This window comes from Triturus cristatus, chromosome 12 (genome assembly GCF_964204655.1).
Source record: "Triturus cristatus chromosome 12, aTriCri1.1, whole genome shotgun sequence".
In the NCBI taxonomy this organism is placed as follows: domain Eukaryota; kingdom Metazoa; phylum Chordata; class Amphibia; order Caudata; family Salamandridae; genus Triturus; species Triturus cristatus.
The window spans coordinates 818,658,028-818,677,193 of NC_140595.1; the positions used below are offsets into that span (position 1 = coordinate 818,658,028).

At 48.2% G+C, this 19,166-nt stretch overlaps 1 protein-coding gene across 3 annotated transcripts in view; it reads right to left on the reverse strand.

Moving 5' to 3' along the window:
• Positions 1-19,166, reverse strand: part of LOC146782977 (guanine nucleotide-binding protein G(I)/G(S)/G(T) subunit beta-2) — a 314,590-nt gene that overhangs the window by 88,797 nt on the left and 206,627 nt on the right. For all 3 annotated transcript variants that reach the window (XM_085638267.1, XM_085638266.1, XM_085638268.1), the window contains exons 4-6: positions 7,774-7,880; positions 6,150-6,213; positions 5,892-6,054 (exon numbers count right to left, since the gene is read on the reverse strand). In XM_085638267.1, coding sequence (XP_085494393.1) covers positions 5,892-6,054; positions 6,150-6,213; positions 7,774-7,880 — 334 coding nt within the window. The remainder of the gene's footprint in view (positions 1-5,891; positions 6,055-6,149; positions 6,214-7,773; positions 7,881-19,166) is intronic.

A 19,166-nucleotide genomic window follows, 5' to 3' on the forward strand; every position in this document is an offset into this window, starting at 1 on the left:
GTTACGCGTTTTGCGTGCCTCTCGCACTTTCCGCGTGAGTTTGCCTTGACCAGCCAGTCGTCCAAGTAGGGGTAGACATGTATTCCCTGCCTTCGTAGGTGCGCCGCTACCGCCGACAGGCATTTTGTAAAGACCCTTGGTGCGGATTTTAATCCGAAGGCCAGGGTCGTGAACTGGTAGTGTTCTTGTTCGATGTTGAATCTTAGAAGGCCCTTGTGCCTTCTGTTTATTGGGATGTGAAGATAGGCATCCTTGAGGTCCACGGTGACCATGTAGTCCCCTTCTCTTATCTGTGGCAGAACCTCCTGCAGTGAAGTCATTTTGAACCTTTGCGTTCTGATGAACTTGTTTAGGTAACGGAGGTCTAGTATGGGTCTGATGTCTCCGTCTACCTCCGGAACCACGAAGTAGTTTGAGTAGACCCCTTTGTTGCGTTCTCTGAACGGCACTGTCTCTATGGCTCCCTTTTGCAGGAGTTTCCGCGTTTCTTCTCGGAGTATTGCCAGTTCTTGGGCCGATCTCAGTCTTCCCCTTGGTTTCCTGTTTGGAGGTCTTTTCTCCAAATCTACGCAGTACCCGTACTGCACAACGTTCCGTATCCACTTGTCTGTGGTTATACGCCGCCACTCCTGAAGGTAGAACCTCAGTCTTCCGCCTACTGGTGTCGTATGCTCGTAGGCTCTCGAATTTTCTCTTCCCCCTGATGACACTTTTCTGCGCCTCACCCTTGGGGTCCTGACGAGGGTAGGCGTCCTCTTGCGTGCTGAGTCACTTCGTCGAGGGCTGTTCGCCCCCTCTCCTCCTTTGGCCACGTCCGTTCCCTCTCCCGCGAAAGGACTGGCCCCGAGGTTGATATTGCCAGTTTTGCTTCTGCTGACCTTGTCCGTGACCTTCACCCTGCTGACTTTGTTGGAACGCCTGGTGCGACGTCCCCTGCTGGCTTCCTCCCCTACCGTAGGGTCTTCGAGGGATTTCCTCGCCTCATTCCCCTCAGCTGTAGGGCCCCCATGGACCTCGCCGTCTCGTTTTCTTTTTTCAGCTGGGTGAGCTTGTCGTCCACTGTTGCTCCGAACAGTGTCTCTCCATTGAAGGGGGTGCCAAGGATGTTGTTCTGCACTTCCGGTTTGAATCCCGAGATTCTTAGCCATGCATGCCTCCTCTCTGTGACCCCCTATGGCCATGAGTCTTGCTGAAGTCTCTGCCCCATCCAACGCCGTCTTTATACAGGAGTTGGCGATGTTTTTGCCTTCATCTATCAGGTGAGAGGCTCTCTGCCGGTATTCTTCGGGGAGGTGCTTTACTAACTCCCCCATCTCATCCCAGTGCTGGTATTGGTGTCTATTGAGGAGTGCATTTGAATTCGCCATGCGCCAGTGCATTGCGGCGTTCCTCTCGACCTTTCTTCCTGTGAGGTCAATCCTCCTGCTCTCCTTATCCGGGGGTGGGCCCGAAGTTGCTGGTACGTTGGCCCTTCTCCTGGCCGTGGAGGCTATGATGGAGTCCGCGGTCACGCTACCCTTGATGTAAGGGGGGTCCAGGGAGGAGTGCTTATATTTCTTCTCTGTCCTGGGCGTGATCGACCGGCAGGTCGCAGGTTCCTTGAAGGCTTCTCTCCCCTGATTCATCACGCTTTGTAGCATGGGGAGGAACTGGCTCCTTGTCTGGATGGGGAGCAGTGTCTCGACGAGAAAATCGGCTTTCGGTTTCTCCTCGTCGAGTTTGACGCTGTCGCTGCGCTCCTGACCACCATATTGTAGACCCCGATGTCGTCGGGTGGCGAAGGCCTCGAAGGGTACGTGTCTACGGGCTCCTCCGGGTTTTCGGTGTCGAGATCGTGCCATTCGACGTCGTTGCTGGTAGATGCCGCAGATTCGTAGAACGACCGTTGGTCTTCTTCCTCGGCTTCTCCCTCATAATAGGGCTCTTCTTCCTCTTCGAGTTCTCTTGTCAGCCCTTCGGCGTCGAACTCGTCTTCGACCTCACCGACGTCCGCTGATGAAACCGTTGGAATCTTGAATTCCTTCATTCTGGCGTCGAACTCCTTCTTTCTTTGAAGGATGTTCTCCATTTCGGCCTCGAGCCGCCTCTTCTTTTTCTCCATCTCGGAGATGCTTTCGGCGTCGACCGCGGGTCTTTGATGAAACTTGCGTCGACGTCGAACGTTCTTTCTGCGTCGATCGGCCCGTTTCATGGGATGCTTTCGACGACCCTTGCCTTTCGGCGTCTTTCGGCACCAGGGAGTCCTTCTCCAAGGATCCGCTCGGCCTCTTGTCCGTGGATCCCCCTTTGGACGTCGAAGTTTTCGGCGCCGGGGCTCCCTTCGTGGACTTTGACTCAGATTTTCTCGAGTCACCCTCGTGTTGTCGAGGTACTTTCTGTTTTGCGCTCGACGATTCTCTTACCTCGTCTTCTTTTTTCTTGTCGGTCTCTACGACCGTGAAGTTTTCGGCTGTCTCGGCGTCGTCGTCCTCGTCGTCCGAGGAGAGGCCCAGAGCGTAGAGCGTCGGGGGCTTCCCCTTGCCATCCATGCTGGCGTTGGCCCTTCTCTGCCGCTCTCTCACCCTGAGTGTCTTCGGCGCGAAGGCTGAGCAGGCGTTGCAGTCGATACTCTGGTGATCGACCGGTAGGCAGAGGTTGCAGACCGGATGCTGGTCTTTCTGCGCGAACTTGTGGTGGCAGTTTGGGCAGAACTTGAATGGCGTCTTGTCCATTGCGCTCAGGGTCTCTGAGCGTGCATTCTCCAAGGCCGTCGAAGAAAAAGGGCGCTGGTCCTCCTTTCTTCGCGCTCCTGATGAAATCTTTTCCTTTCCTGATATCTTCTAGTGTTTCTATCGACGAAACTCGCTTTTCTTCCTTCTTCCTTCGAGTGTAATTCTGGAGCTTCCCGATGACGATCCAGACCCAACGGCGGAAAAAAGAATCTGAAGATGGCGCCCCAAAGGTGGGACTTCCGCAGGAAGCACGACGACGTCACGGGAGGTGCACCAAATGGTGTACGTCGACGCCCACCTGGGCTACAAAAAAAAAAAAAAAAAGAAAAACAAAGAAAAGACTACGAATCCGGACCCAACCACAAGATCGCGGAATAATGCACAGCATAGTGAATCCAGAAAGATTCACGCTGCAAAAACATGTCTCTTTCGCACCTCCTCTTTGAGAGTCATCGGCGCGCTGTGAAAAAGAGAATACAATTCAAATCCTTGTGCTACATGCACAAGGCTAGATCTGGCACTGGTACGTGTTATACCCAGACCTTGGTGGTGTCTGCACACGTTGCAATCTCGCAATCAAGCCCTGTGCATCGTTCCCAGAATTCGATCGGCTCTTATGGGAGGCCGTTCATTAACGTACTTGGGCACGAAGTTAAGGAAGGCCTTACCAGAGTCCTTGAGAAGCTGCACCTCACTTGCCATGGATGTTTCAAGCTAACAGCATAGGGTGCCTTTCCTTTGCTTAGCACCTAGAAACCCGTTATGGGCAGCTGAGCACTTTATAAAACGCTATAGTACCCTCCGTCTGATCCAGGTAGGGTGTGCTCATCAGCCCAGAGATGGAGATGCTGTGGCAAGCACAGGAGGAATGCAGGCTTTAGAGTAGCACAACTGCTAGAGGAAAGAAACATCCAAGTACTACACTCACATCCCTTACATTCCCCAGCAGGCAGAAGAGATCACCAACTAGAGAGCAAAGCCAGTGGAAGCGTCTGCAGGCCTCTGTTGCCATAGGTCTCCCTGGTGAGACACAGGTCACACAGGCCTCTATGTCCTGCTACAGAGGCACACACTCACTAGTGTGCGAGTGCATGTGCAGGACAGCACGGTGGGAAATCACGCTTGGAAGCCCGACTCCTCAGCAGTTCTTCAGGATAAATACCTCCGAGGAAGGACATTCCTCAATGGCCTCGCTTCATCGTATACTGGTGGGAATGTGCAGTGTTGGGGTTGCATGAAATGTGCCCCTCTGAAGGGCAGAACTGAAGGGAGCACTGGTGTGGCAGGTCTCAGGGACAAAGACACTACCCTAATCTGCACTTGATTTAAAAGCAGTCTTAACAGCGGGTTCCCTCATAAAACATGTACATTTGAAGGTAGTCTCTGCTTGCTTAGTTACATTTATTTAAAATCAACTACTTTCATGTACTCTTTACTTGTGTATGTGTAAAACCACCTGTTTCCACAGCAATAGACTGGAGTCTTCAGAGCAGCCATATACCCAATGCCATTTTTGATGGCACTGACAATCGTGCACTGGGGATAGATTTGCCTAACTTTACTCCAATGAGCTTCCTCGCTCCCATTCTTCTGCAGATCAGGATTGCATGCATTGGAAGTGAATTCAGTTTTGTGGCGCAAGTCTTTTCTGGGTTCACATGCTGTGCACCATTCCTCCATCTGGTAGTTTGAAGCTCTCACCATCTTCTCTTTTCGGCACTGTAGTCCACCAGCAGGCAGGTAGTGCCATCTCCTATGCGTGGGCCCCAAACTGAAAGCCCTCTGCATTGAGCTACACAGGAATCTTTAGTATCTCATTCATGAAACTCGTTTTTAGAGCTCCAGCCCTTCTCATAACAGTGGTTTCATGAACTCCCTGAATCGAACAAGCATCATCATAATTTTACGTGCAGGGTTATGCATGCTAATCTGAATGCCTGGCTGTTCAGTCAAAAGGTGGTTGTGTGAGGCATCAGCCAGGTCATAATGCCTGTGCGAAACTATGCTAGGTGTGGCTCTGACCAGAGTGGCAACAAGTGTGATGGCGAAAGTGACATGCTACTGCTGGGACGGCCTCTGGAGCTCTGGGGGTTGCGGACCCCACTAGGGGAGCTCAAAGACTGGAGCGGGATCTCATCCAAGTTCAAGAGGGAGTGAAAACGAACAGGAAAGTTGCAAGCACACAATGCTCCCATTGCATCCCAAACAAGTGCCCGCTTCTACATTGCAGCTCCACTGCCTCGGCAATCACATACAGCCTGGCTGGATAGAGGTACTGCAGGTCATACATGAGCCAGAATTGGATGGCTGTCTTAACTTGATAAAGTAAAGGCTGAACTAGGTCATGCAAGGATGCACCGGCTGTGGTCTGTAAGCAAACAAGCAGGGTTAATACCCATTCCTGCAATTTAGACATTTCACTAGTTTTCTATCAACAGTTCCAGCACAAACTTTGAACTAAGCCAAAAATACAATCTGTTGTCAACCGGAATTTGATTGCCTGAGGGTGCAAATACCTGGTCCCTTGGACTGGGAAGAAACCAGATGAACAAAGGCACAGAATGTGACCAATCAGGTTTTGGCTCAATCGAGTGGAATTGTATAGTCAGATTCCTATTCCAAGGACAGTGGCAATTTAAAAGCAACCTCACTTAGCAAGGAACCAACATCAAACTAGCATCCTATGGTTCACAAGGTTCATCCCTAAGAATGTCTGGCCATGGAGGTGCAAGGTCTAACCCTACACCCAAGAGAGGCAGACTGCTACTCTGCAGGTCCAGGATAGATACAGTATAGCGACCAGAAAACAACGATGTCCGTGTCCGCTCAAAGTGCTCACATGTTCATTCCCTACAGCAATGGCCAGGGCGGCAGCAGAACTTCGGACAACGAAAGGTCTTAGTAGGGATCATTTTTTACCTCCCCCCTCCCCCCCACTCTGTCACTGTCTCTCCATGCCCTGTATTATTGCACTGGGAGGTGTATAGGGAACACGGGAGTGGTGTTTTGTAGGAATGACCACAGCGGTAGCAAGGAAGGAGCACGGTGAAGGGGTTTTGGCAAAAGAGGGGGGAAGTGTGCATGGGTGAGTAGGAGCCTCTGTTGAGCAGGAGACAGTGAATATTTGAAGTGGCTTTGGATTTCAAGCCTACCGCATCCCAGAAATCCTTCATAATTTACCTGTGTGGCCTGGCAGCTCCCGGCTCACCCTCACATTCCCCTCCCGGGTCTTCAGGCTGTAGATGGAGCATATGTTGTCTAAACCTCCACAGGCTACATAGTTGCCAGATGGGGCATAGGCACAAGTCATGACCCATGATGACCGGAGCGGAATGGCGTGAACCTAGAGTGAGGCATGGATAAGAGTTAGGAAGTCAAACTCAACAAGCCGGCCAACTGCACCATCTCCATCACTACCAGAGCGGGACAGGCTCCTACCTTATTTGTAGTATAACTGTCCCATATGATCAGCTTGCCATCCTGCGAAGCACTGACCAACAACCTGTGTGAAAACCAGGGAAGAAAAAGCACAATGTCAGCCATCACATTACAACAATGAGTCAAAGGCAGACAGCTGCATGCACCCAGTCACACTGGATCTAAAGCAACGTTCCACGACTCAGCCAGCGATTCATGATTAGTATGCTCGCAGAAAGGGTGAACAAGTGTATAGCTGCTTGCAGCAGGAAAAGTTAAGGAAAAACCAAAAGGACAGACTTCCAGGAGGCCTTGGTCAAACAAACTAATGTTGCCAGCCAATAGTGAAGCTGGAGGCTAAACTGCGTTACTGGTGGTGTGGCAGTCATCAAATGGACATGCTGGACATCTACACATCTACCATGCCCTTTAAGAATGAAGAGTACATTATAGAGCTCTGCCTACATGCAGCGTGCTTCCGGCCCTCATTACAGACCAATATTGTGAAAAGGAAAAGCCACAGAAAGCCAAATGAGCTGCAACAGTGTTCCCTTCAGTAGTCTACCATTGAGGCTTAAAGGATAATTCTCTACAAACCAGCATCCTCCAAAGTGATTGGAGTTGCTGGGCCGCCCATGTTTTAGCCAGCTTGGAAGTCTGGTAAAGTACACAAAAGTGATGGATGGAAGGCTTGAATTAATCGCAGCCCTTGGTTATCAATCGGGCCGCATCAGAGTCCATTCTTATTCTGCATACCACCAACCTCAGTTTATACCCAGCCATATGTATATGGACCCCATGTTCACTGTCACTGGAACCAACCCATATCCGGCTGACGAGCTCAAAGTAGGGCCAAACTAGGCATGGGATGCTCCTGTTCCGGTTCAGGAAAGATCTGGCCTAGCCGTTCTGGCTGGACTGTTCTCATTGGAGCAGGGTCAAGAGTGATTTGCATATGGCAGTCAATACTGAGGTGGCATGGTGAGCAAAACAGTGCTGGACTGGGATGCGTGACCCCATGTAATTACCAGTGGCAGAGACGAACTCTAGCATTCCAGCCGGCACCTTTATGTATACTTTAGAATTCTGGTGAGGCATTCATAACAACTGGCAAAGCCAAGGGATCTGGTGCTGGCTGCCAGCCTTTTGGCTTGGTCAATCAATGCTAGTTTTGTTAGGTCATGATTTTATCAAAATGGTTTCGAGATCTGCTGGGACTAGTCAATCTAAGAAAAAATGGTTTAAAGCAAAAACGTGTTTGATTTCAAAAAGCACTCATTGCCTTAGTAATCCGTAGTACTGAAGGTTACTGGTCTGTTTGCAGATCTGCTACTTGTGGAAGGGTAACAAGTGGTCACTCAAACTGACATCAGCTAATAGCCAACGCCAGACTTAAAAACCAAGTCTGACTTTATAGACTTAAAAATAACACTGGAGATTGATAAAAAGAAACACATGGGCAAGAATGACGCAGATATTCCAGTTTATCAATGGGTGCAGTGACACAAATAATTGGACATACAATGCGTGAGGGCAGCTCGCAACCCTCGAAATAGCACGCCTTTCCCCAGGAGCTCCCTGCCCTCTCCAGCCACATGAAGACAAGTTAAGTGCAAGCTAGCATCTAGAAGCACTGCCGCTGTACCTGGAGTCCGTGCCCCAATGCATGGCATAGATCTTCGCAAGATGTCCTCGCAGAGTGCGCCGTGTCCGCATCTGGATCCGCCCAACAGGGTCGAGGCCAGCAGTGATCTGGAAGACAGAGAGGAGTTCATTGCAAAGTAGGCAGGATTGTGGGATCCACCACCAACCTTCAGTCTAAGATATAGGCAGGTGCTTGTGCAGACACACAGCAAATCCATACACAAGGAGGGAAAAGGCAAGTAAAGGCAATGGTTCGCCCCACCATACTGACAATCTACTGCACTGCTCGTATGTTAGTATTTTCAACACAGCCAGGCTCTTTGTATGGGTGCAGTGCAGCAGTACCACCAGGAATGCACACAAGGATGAAGAACAGCGGGCAGATCACAAAATGGCGACCACCGCAAACTAAGGGTCATACTGTCAGCGGGGCAACCCTATTGGCACAGATCCTAAATCCTTTGTCCCTGCCCCCCAACGCCAGAATTCTAACAGAGCCATGTCTTTCTAGACTGTAGTAAGCTAAACCATGCCATTCTGAAATACATTTCTAATCTTCTGATGCGCTATCCGCTACTAAGGAAAAATAAATAGCATTTGGGAAGCGTGCTTGAGATGCCGTCTTTACTCGCATGAGACAAATACTCCTCAACGGACGCATCTTGATCAAGGACGCAGCACTTCACCGCAAGCAGCTACAACAGCTTCACAATGGTAGATTCTTTTTTCCAAGTTTCAAATAAATTGCCTAACCAGGAGGCTTCCAACTTGCCACTTTCCTGCGTGAATTGCACTCAATGTACATTGTAAACAAAATTTGTAAAAAGCCTACAAACTCAACTGGCAAGTACAAAGGACCCCCTCATCTGACTCAACAGGTTATCAAGAGGTCTCGAAAGTAGACTTCACAAGTGTCTCGTGTGAATCTGAATTTGCACAAGTGTTTGCATCTTCCAGCAGGTCGCCCTTGGATTTATAATGCCACCTTGTTTGGTGCAAGTGCTTTATTTGATGGACTTGAGAAATGAACACAAGTTCGTCCCATTATCTCGATATAAATCAGTGTTCACATCTTTATGCTGTTCTCTTCCCATTAACCTCTTCATCACCAGAGTTGTTTCTTAGGGTGTTCAACTCCCATTAATGCGGTCACTTCTTTCTAAAGTTAACATACGTATCCTGGGATGAGCTGTGACTTCAGCCACATTTTGCAGACTATAAATTTCAGGCCCATCAGTAGAAAAGAATCTGAAGATGGCGACAATGCATAGGGACAGGAGGGGCGCACATCAGACGTCATAAGGAGACAGACATTGCACCAAATGGTAACAGATGCCCAGCAAGAGACTAAAAAGTATTGCGGAGGCAATCACTAGATCGCGGAATAATGCACAAAATGAGACTAGAAAAGATTCACATTTCAAAACCAAGAAAATCTCCTGTGGCTTCTTGCCACAGGATGTGTGAATCCTTGAAAGCTATTGCACAGGAAAGACTGAGTGTAAGGAAAATGCTACTTACCCAGTATGCATCTGTTCTAGGCATACAGAGCTGTAGAGTCATGCTTTTGCATAGATCGCCATCTGGTGCTGGGTCCGGATGTTTGCACTTTGTTTTGTTCGAAGAAGTCTTTGAAGTCACAAGGTAGGTGACTCCTTTCAGTGATAGTGCGCATGGGCATCGATTCCATCCCCAGATTGTTTTGCCGTAAGGGTGATGAGGGAGTTAGTAAGAGTAGAAAGAGATGTCCATGCATAGTGTATCTAAGTAAGATAATACTGCAACAGATAAAGGTACCCTGGGAGGCGGGTGGGCGCATATGGCTCTACAGCTCTATATGCCAAGAACGGATGCATACTGGGTAAGTAGCATTTTCCGTTCGAGGCATAAGAGCTGTAGATCATATGCTTTAGCATAGACTATACGGCAGTTACTCCCATCGGTGGCTAACCTGTATTTGTTGCAGTGGTCTGAAATAGTGTTCTTAAAACAGCCTGGCCCACACTAGCTTGTTGTCTTGCTAACACATCTACACAATAGTGTTTTGTGAATGTGTGTGGTGTCGACCATGTTACAGCCTTGCAAATATCACCTCCGGGTATGTTACCTAAGAATGCCATGGAAGCCCCTAATTTGTGTGTAGAGTGTGCGCTAGGGGGAATTGTTAAAGTGCGTTTAGCTTTAATGTAGCATATTTGGATGCATTTAACTATCCACCGTGCAATACCTGCTTTTGATATAGGATTGCCTTTATGTGGTGGTGAAAAAGCAACAAAGTTGCTTGGTTTTCCTAAAAGATTTAGTTATTTCAATGTAATAAAGTAATGCTCTCTTAACATCTACTGTGAAGAGCACGTTCTGCCACGGAGTCTGGTTGAGGAAAAAACACAGGTAAGTCAACAGACTGGTTGAGATGAAAGTCAGAAACGACTTTGGGTAAAAATTAGGGGTTAGTCCGAAGTACCACTTTATTTTGGTGAATTTGTAAAAATGGTTCTTGTATGGTTAGTGCCTGGAGCTCACTAACTCTTAAGGAGATGTGATGGCTATGAGGAAAGCTACCTTCCAAGTCAGAAATTGTAGTTCACATTTGTGCAACGGCTCAAATGGAGGGCCCATGGGTCTTGTAAGAACTATATTAAGATTCCACACAGGAGAAGGTGGAAGTCTAGGAGGAATGACTCTTTTGAGTCCTTCCATAAAGGCATTGATAGCGAGTACACGAAACAAGGACAAGTGTTGTCTGTTTTGTAGGTAAGCCGCTATTGCAGCAAGATGTAATCTTATTGATGTATATGCTAAGTTAGCCCGCTGTAGGTGTAACAGATATCAAATGATGTTTTGAATTGAAGCATCAAGTGGATTGATTTGATTATTACAATAAATTACAAATCATTTCCATTTTGCTGCATAGCAAGCTCTTGTGGTAGGGCGTCTAGCCTCTTTATTGACGTTCATGCAGTCTGGCGGGAGATTAAGGTAGCCAAACTATGATTTCAGGTGCCAGATCGCAAGGTTGAGTTGACTGGGATCTGGATGCCTTATTTCTCCATGGTTCTGAGTGAGACGTTTGGGGGAGAGGTGTAGTTTTGATGAGGAACTACTGATAGTTCCAACAGGGTTGTGAACCAGGGTTGTCGAGCCCATGTGAGAGCAACGAGGATCATTGAGGGAATGTTGCTTAAGCTTCTAAACCAATAATGGAATTAGCGGGAGAGGTGGAAAAGCGTAAGCAAATATCCCTGACCTATTGATCCATAGCGCATTGCCTTTGGAAAATGGGTGTGGATACCTGGGCGCGAAGTTTCGGCATTTTGCGTTGAGGTGTGTGTCGAACAGATCTATCTCTGGATAGCCCACATTTGAAAAAATGAGAGAACTTGAGGGTGTAGTTCCCATTCATGGATCTGTTGTCTTTGACGACTGACCAGATCTGCAATTTGATTGTTTAGGCCTGGGAGCGTTCTGCAAGGAGATATATTTGAGGTACGGCCCATCTCCATATGCTTTGAGCTATGTGCGAAAGCTGTAGAGTGTGTGTCTCACCCCCACCCCCCCCCCCCCAGTTTTTGTATGTAGAACATTGCTGTCATGTCTGTACTAACTAGGACAGCTTTGCCTACTAGATGCATCCGAAAAGCTTTCAATGCTAGAAAAATTGCTAGCAGCTCCTGATGGTTTATGTTGAGTTTTTGTTGTAGAGTCCACATGCCCTGAATGGTATGTTTTTGAAGACGAGATCCCCAACCAGTGAGGGATGAGTCTGCTGTAAGCACTATCTGTGGAACCGGGTCGATGATTGGCCGCCCTCTGGAAAGTTTGTGTATTCCACCACTGCAGAGAGCGATGTGTGGCCGTCCACTAACACCAGATCCGTTAACGGACTTTGAGCCTGGTTCCACTGATGTGCTAAACATTCCTGTAGGGGATGCATTTGGAGTCTTGCGTAAGGAACAATTCGAATGCAAGACTCCATCATTCCGATTACCTGCATAAACACTCGGGCTGGTAGTGAGTGCTACGGTTGAAATTGTGATATTAGGGTTTGCATGTTGCGTATTCTGACTGGGTTGGGGTACGCTAGAGTTTTGCAAGTGTCTATTGTGGATCCTAGGTATGCTTGCGTGTTGGAGGGTTGAAGGGGAGACTTGGTGAGGTTGACAGTGAATCCCAAGTCGTGAAGTAGCTGAACTGTTTAGTGAGTGTGGTGTACGTAGCTGTGTTGCGACTTGGCTTTTATTACCCAGCCGTCTAAGTAAGGGAAGACGTGAAAGTGTTGTCTTCTTAAGTGAGCTACAACCACTGCTAGACACTTGGTGAAGACTCTTGGTGTTGTAGTTACCCCGAATGGGAGGACATTGAATTGGTAATGTTGTCCATCCATCCAAGCTGCTGCCATTATACATAAAAACCATAAGTTTGTCACTATGACTTCACTTGAATTGCCAGAAGTAGAGAACATGGTCATCCCACTTGACACCAATACGGGGTCTCTTGCACTGGTGCTCATTTATCGTCCCCCCCCCCCCCCCAGACCATGCCCTCCTTCCCACTCTCCTTAAGCGAGCAAATGGCCAACCTCATGAACCATGCTAGGGTCCTCTACTTATCGGGGACTTGAATTACTGGTTCAATGAAGACCGTGGCGGGCCACAGGCGGCAGAACTCTCCGAATTACTCTCCAACTTAAATATGTCCTAGCATTGATTTTCCCCTACCCACATAAACGGGCACACTCTGGACCAAATTTGGTCCTATAACCTCACATTGTCGGTACCCTTAATTTCTCCCTGTCTGACCACCATCTGATTGAATTTACAGCCACTTTCAACGGCGGGATCAAGATCCCCAAGGTGGCAGGAGGATTGACAAGAAAGCGGAGAACCCTCGATAAACAGGGATTCATTAACACCCTAGCCAGCTCTCTACCTATGTTTAACTCCAATGTTAATTCCATGGAAAAGGACATTGCGGACTGGCTGTCGGCTAGCGGTACACAGGCTCCTCTCACCAAATTCTCTCGTGCTAGATACTCAGATGCCCACAAATGGCTCACCACCGAATTAAAAGATCAAAAACTCAAGCTCCGTCAATTAGAGAGGAAATGGAGGCTCTGCTATTCTATCGAAGATTGACATCAGTTTCTGCTACCTCGCAAGGATTATAAAAAAGCTATACTGACAGCTAAAGCTGCTTATTTCTCAGCGAGAATACTTAATGCCCATAATAAACCAAAGGAAATTTTTAAGATGGTAACTGACCCGAGTAGTGATGAGAGAATATCACCTAGCCAGGCTCCCACCCAAGAGTTGTGTAATTCTCTGAATAATTTTTTGGGGGATAAAATCGCCATCATCAAGGCTAGTATTCCCCCCTCGGTCAACATGGAATCACTGGATGACATTTCCAGAAACTCATTTATTTTGAACCAGGGAGGCTGCAGGTTCTCTTACCTTGCCTCCAAATTTTGGAATTCTCTCCCATTGACAACCAGGAGCTGTGACAACCTCTTGGGTTTTAGAAGGGCCCTGAAAACATGGCTGTTTGGGCAAGCCTATTAAATAGTCTCTACGCAACGACACTATGCATGATTAGCGCCATGAAACCTTTGGTGACAGTGCGCTTTATAAGCTGCTGTTAACATAACATCATGAACCGGAGATATTTCCGGTGTGCTGGATGAATGGGAATATGGAAGTAGGCGTCCTTTACATCTAGAGTAGAAAGAAAGTCGCCTTGCTGAAGAAATGGGACCACCTGTTGAAGGGTGATCACGTGAAAGTGGTCTGATTGAATGTAGAGGTTTAGCTGTCTGAGGTCCAGTATGGGCCTGAGGAGGGCAGGGGAGGGGGGGTCTTTTCTGAAAGAGTCATCAAAATGTATAGGAAGTACACTTCTGCCCCTTAATGACGTAATGGGGCCGGTTCTATTGGATGTTTGTCTAGCGGAGAGGACCTCTTGTTTTAACAGGGTGAGAGGTTCTGGTGACATTGCATGTTCTCATGGAAGGATTGTTGGTGGAGTGCTGGTAAGTTCCAGGCAATAACCATATTGGATAATTTGTATTACCCACTTGTCTGAGGTGATTGAATTCCAGACAGGTAGGAACTGTGAGAGATGTCCCCCAACGGAAGTGGAATAATCGGGGAGTAGTGGAGGGAAGTCACTGTTTATTGGCAGGGGAAGTGCGGGTGGCGTTACCTCTGACTCTTCCCTTGTTATTTCCTCTGTAACCTCCTCGAAAATAGCCTCTGGAAGAGTTAGATTGGTTGTTCCCTTTGTAAGAGGAGGGATTTTCTGACAGTGTTTTTGAGTCACCCCTTTAAAAGGAGCGACAAAAGAACCCCTGCTAGAAGGTAATTGTAGGGCTCCCATGGATTTTCCAGTTTCGGTATCTTACTTCATTTTTTCTAATGAAGTAACTACTGTTGGACCGAAAAGATGCTCCTTATCAAAGGGCCGATTAAGTATGGAGGATTGTACCTCCTGCTTGAATCCAGAGATTTGAAGCCAAGCATGTCACTGCAACAGTATGCTAGTGTTGATAGCAGGAGAAGCTGTATCCGCTGCATTTAGGGCGCATTTTATTGAAGTGTTGGTGATGAGCTTCCCTTCCTGAATGAGGTCGTTACCTTTAGTTTTATACTCCTCTGGCAAATGTTGCATGAGTTTTTCCAACTCATCATAGTGGGCCCAGTCGTAGCGTGCTAACAGAGCCTGAGCATTGGCAATACGCCAATAATTAGCAGCCTGTGAAGCTACTCTCTTGCCAGAGGCATCAATAAGTATAGACTCCTTATCAGCAGTAGGGGCGTTGCGTGTAGTTTGAGAGTTCGAGCTCTTGCAGGCGTTCGATACATCAAGAGGGTCTAAAGGCAACTGACCTTTTATGTATGCAGGGTCTGTTGGAGTGGGCTTGTATTTTTTTTTTGTGTGTTTTTTTTTTTTTTTTTTTTAAATCGACTCTAGGCATCAATATCCTGGCTCTAACTGGGTCTAACACCTCGTCGGTATGTTTTAACATGGCCTTCAGCATGGGCAAAGTGTTAATAGACCTTTGTGAGTGTGTGAATGTTTCTACAAGGAAATCCCCTTCTAGAGGGTGTGTATGTAGTTCCTCCCCGTGATATTGGGCAGCCCTGTTGATAAGTTGTGCAAAGCCAATGTCATCAGGAGGGGAGGGTCTGGAGGGATACAGGTCAGGGTCATTAGGTTGATCTGGATCAATATTGTAAACTTCCCAGGGATCAGTGTCATGTGGTATGTCCGGATCTTGTGGGGTATCATCGTCATCCCCATCCCCAAAATCATCCTGTGGGTCAGGTGAAATTGGAGCTGATGAATTTGATGGTGTAATCTGTAAATTGGGAATAAGAGGGGGAGAGGGAAGTATGTAAGGGGGAGATGGGTTAGCACCTATATCTTTTTTCCTTCAGAGGTATAGGGGCATCTTCGGAGAGGTCTAACTTCCGTTTTTTAGGAAGGAGTAGCCAGAAGGTGTCCAGCTTCCGGATCAATACGAAGTCTTTTTTGTTTTGGATCCAGGTGTGTCTTCGGATGGAAGTTCCTTGGAAGGAGTATCTTTTTCTTTAGGAATGGATTTTGGCATCGAAGATTTGGGTTCAGTGTCTTTGTGTGGCCAGTGTTTCGAATCCAAATTCTTAGTTTTAGCTGGTTTAGGCTGTGTAGTTTTCGGAGTGGCATGTTTCAGCTCCAATTTTTGGGGCGGAGGGTGTTGGCTCCGAGCTTTTAGGTGTGGAGTGTTTCGGCTCCGAGGGTTTAGGCTTGGACAATTTCGGTTACGAATCTTTTGTTTTGGAGGGTTTAGGCTCCAAGGTTTTCGGTGTTGAAGGTGTTTTTGGTTCGGCACCGGAACGGGGCTAGCTCGAGTCGGAAGGCTTGTGTTTATGTTTAATAGCCGGGCTGGAGGGCGGGGCAACAAACTTTTTCTCTGCGTCGACCGGAGCCCGAGGGCGATACCAGAGCCTTATATTTTGTTTGAGTGGGCACATGGGGATCTGTACTCCCGGTACGTTGACCCAGAGTGATATTCAGGTCTTCCTCCTAGTCGGAGTCGGCTTCAGACACGGAGACCAGCGCTGCTTCTTCGGCAGGACAGTGGCATTCTAGGTCTTCGCCGAAGATGTCCGGTACGGAGCTGCTGCCGCGTTGCATCTCTTGGGGTCGAGCCTGACTATCACAGATTGAATATGCTACTTACCAGTATGCATCTGTTCTTGGCATGTAGGGCTGCTGACATTCATATCTGTGCATAGATCGCCGCCTAGTGTTGGGTCCGGATGTTTGCACGTTGTTGTCCTGGAAGAGTCTAAGTATCCTGGGATAGGTGACTCCTCCCCTGGACTACAGTGCGCATGGGCATCCTCTCCATCCTCAGATTGTTTTTCGCCATTGTGGCAGTGATGGAGTAGATACAGAAAGTGATGACCATGCTTACAGTAATTCTGAGAGCTGCAGCTGCTACAGGCGCCGGGGAGGCGGGAGGGCGATATGAATGTCAGCAGCCCTACATGCCAAGAACAGATGCATACTGGTAAGTAGCATATTCAGTTCGAGGCATGTGGGCTGCTGAATTCATATCTGTGCATAGAATACATAGCAGTACCTCCCATTAGCGGCGGCTACCAGTGCCAGCTGCAGCGGTCTGAAAAAGAGTTTTGAGAACAGCCTGTCCTACAGCTGTCTGCTGTTTTGATTGCACATCTACACAGTAGTGTTTGGTAAATGTGTGTGTAGTGGACCAGGTGGCTGCTCTACATATATCATGCAAAGGAATGTTTCCCAGGAAAGCCATGGAGGCCCCTAACTTACGTGTTGAGTGGGCTCGTGGGGGAATCGTCAATGTGCGTTTAGCCTTGTGATAGCAAATTTGAATACATTTAACGATCCACCTGGCTATACCTGCTTTGGAGATAGCGTTACCTTTGTGGTGTGGGGCAAAGGCAACGAAAAGTTGTTTAGTCTTCCTAAAGACCTTAGTCCTGTCGATATAGTACATGAGGGCTCTCTTAACATCTAGTGTATGGAGTGCTCTTTCTGCGACAGTTTGTGGGTTTTGAAAGAAAACCGGCAGTTCAATAGTTTGGTTCATGTGGAACTGCGATATCACCTTGGGCATGAATTTGGGGTTGGTACGTAGTACGACCCTGTTGGCGTGAACCTGTATAAATGGCTCTTGAACGGTTAGTGCCTGGAGTTCACTAACTCTTCTTAAAGAAGTGATTGCTACTAGGAAAGCTACTTTCCAGGTGAGGAATTGAATCTCACATGAGTGTAGAGGTTCGAAGGGTGGACCCATCAAGCGTGTGAGGACCAAGTTGAGGTTCCACATTGGAGCTGGTGGGTGGCTTGGAGGAATTACTCGTTTGAGTCCTTCCAAGAATGCTTTGATGGCAGGCACTCTGAATAAAGAGAGGTGCTGCCTGTTCTGGAGATAGGCTGATATTGCGGTCAAATGGACACGTATGGAGGTGTATGCCAGATTGCATCGGTATAGGTGTAAGAGGTAACAAATTATGTTTTGGATGGATGCGTCTAGCGGGTTAATGTCATTATTAGTGCAATAAATGACTAATCTTTTCCATTTGGCTGCATAGCAAGCTCTGGTAGTGGGTCTCCTGGCCTCCTTAATGATGTCCATACAGTCAGGTGGCAGGTTTAGGTAGCCAAACTCTAGGACTTCAGAAACCAGATTGCCAGGTTCAGCTGTTGCGGATCTGGGTGCTGAATCTCTCCATGGTTCTGCGTCAAATGCGCGGGTTTGATCCGCAGTCTTTGATGCGGCACCACGGAAAGTTGGAGAAAGGTGGTGTACCATGGCTGGCGTGCCCACGTTGGAGCAACCAGGACGAGTGTTAGTGAGTGTTGTCTGAGTTTGCGTGCCACCAGCGGCATCAATGGTGCTGAGGGAAAAGCGTACGCAAATCTGCCGGACCAGTTCATCCATATCGCATTGCCCTGCGATTGCGGATGTGGGAACCTGGCGGCAAAGCTTGGGCATTTTGCGTTTTCGCTTGTGGCGAATAGGTCTATCTCTGGATGACCCCACTGGTGGAAGTACGGTTGGAGTACTGATGGGTGTAACTCCCACTCGTGCATCTGGTGGCTGTGTCTGCTGAGCAGATACGCCATCTGGTTGTCCTTGCCGGGGAGGTGTTCCGCCATGAGGAATATGTTCCTCTGAATGGCCCACTTCCACATGCTCTGAGCCAGATGAGACAACTGTGGAGAGTGTGTTCCTCCCTGCTTTTGTATGTAGTACATGGCGGTCATGTTGTCCGTCCGGATCAACACGACTTTGTTGCACAAGTGTACTTTGAATGCTTTCATAGCCAGGAAGATTGCCATCAGTTCTAGAAGGTTGATGTGCATCTTCTTTTGTTGTGTTGTCCATAGTCCCTGCACTGTATAACTGAGTACATGAGCTCCCCATCCCTGGAGAGACGCGTCCGTCGTCAGTATTATTTGTGGAACAGGCTCTTGGAACGGTCGGCCCTTGCAAAGGTTTTGTGGACTCCACCAATGCAGAGAGTTGTATGCCCGAGCGCTCACCAACACTAGGTCTTTTAGTTGTCCTTGAGCCTGATTCCATTGACGTGCTAAGCACTCCTGAAGCGGGCGCATATGTAGTCTCCCGTGTGGGACTATGAAAATGCAGGAGGCCATCATGCCTATCAACTGCATGAACACTCGCGCGGGAAGGGAGTGTTGGGGTTTGAACTTGGAAATCAGCATTTGCATGCTGTTGATTCTCACTAAATTCGGCTGAGCTGTGGCCGCCAGAGTGTCTATGGTCGCACCTAGGTACTGTTGTACGTGTGCGGGTTGGAGATGTGATTTCGGGTAATTTAGTGAAAACCCCAGACTGTGAAGAAGGTGAATGGTGCGGGACATGTGGCTGGCACATTGCTGGGCTGACTTTGCCTGAACAAGCCAGTCGTCCAGGTAGGGGTAGACATGAATGTGCTGCCTCCGTAAATGTGCGGCCACAGTAGCTAGGCACTTTGTGAAAATTCTGGGCGCTGTTGTCACGCCAAAGGGAAGAACCTTGAATTGGTAGTGCTGCCCTTGAATAGTGAATCTGAGATATTTCCTGTGTGATGGGTGAATGGGTATGTGGAAATACGCATCTTTGAGGTCTAGCGTGGCTAGGAAGTCTCCCTGTTTGAGCAGTGGGAGGACTTGTTGCAGGGTGAGCATGTGGAAATGCTCTGATAGAATGTAGCGATTGAGGGGTCTCAGGTCTAGTATAGGTCTGAGTGACCCATCCTTTTTCGGTATTAAAAAGTACAGGGAGTACACCCCCGTACCTTGCTCGTGGACGGGTACGACCTCTATTGCGCCTTTTTGTAGCATACTTAGCACTTCCTGCTG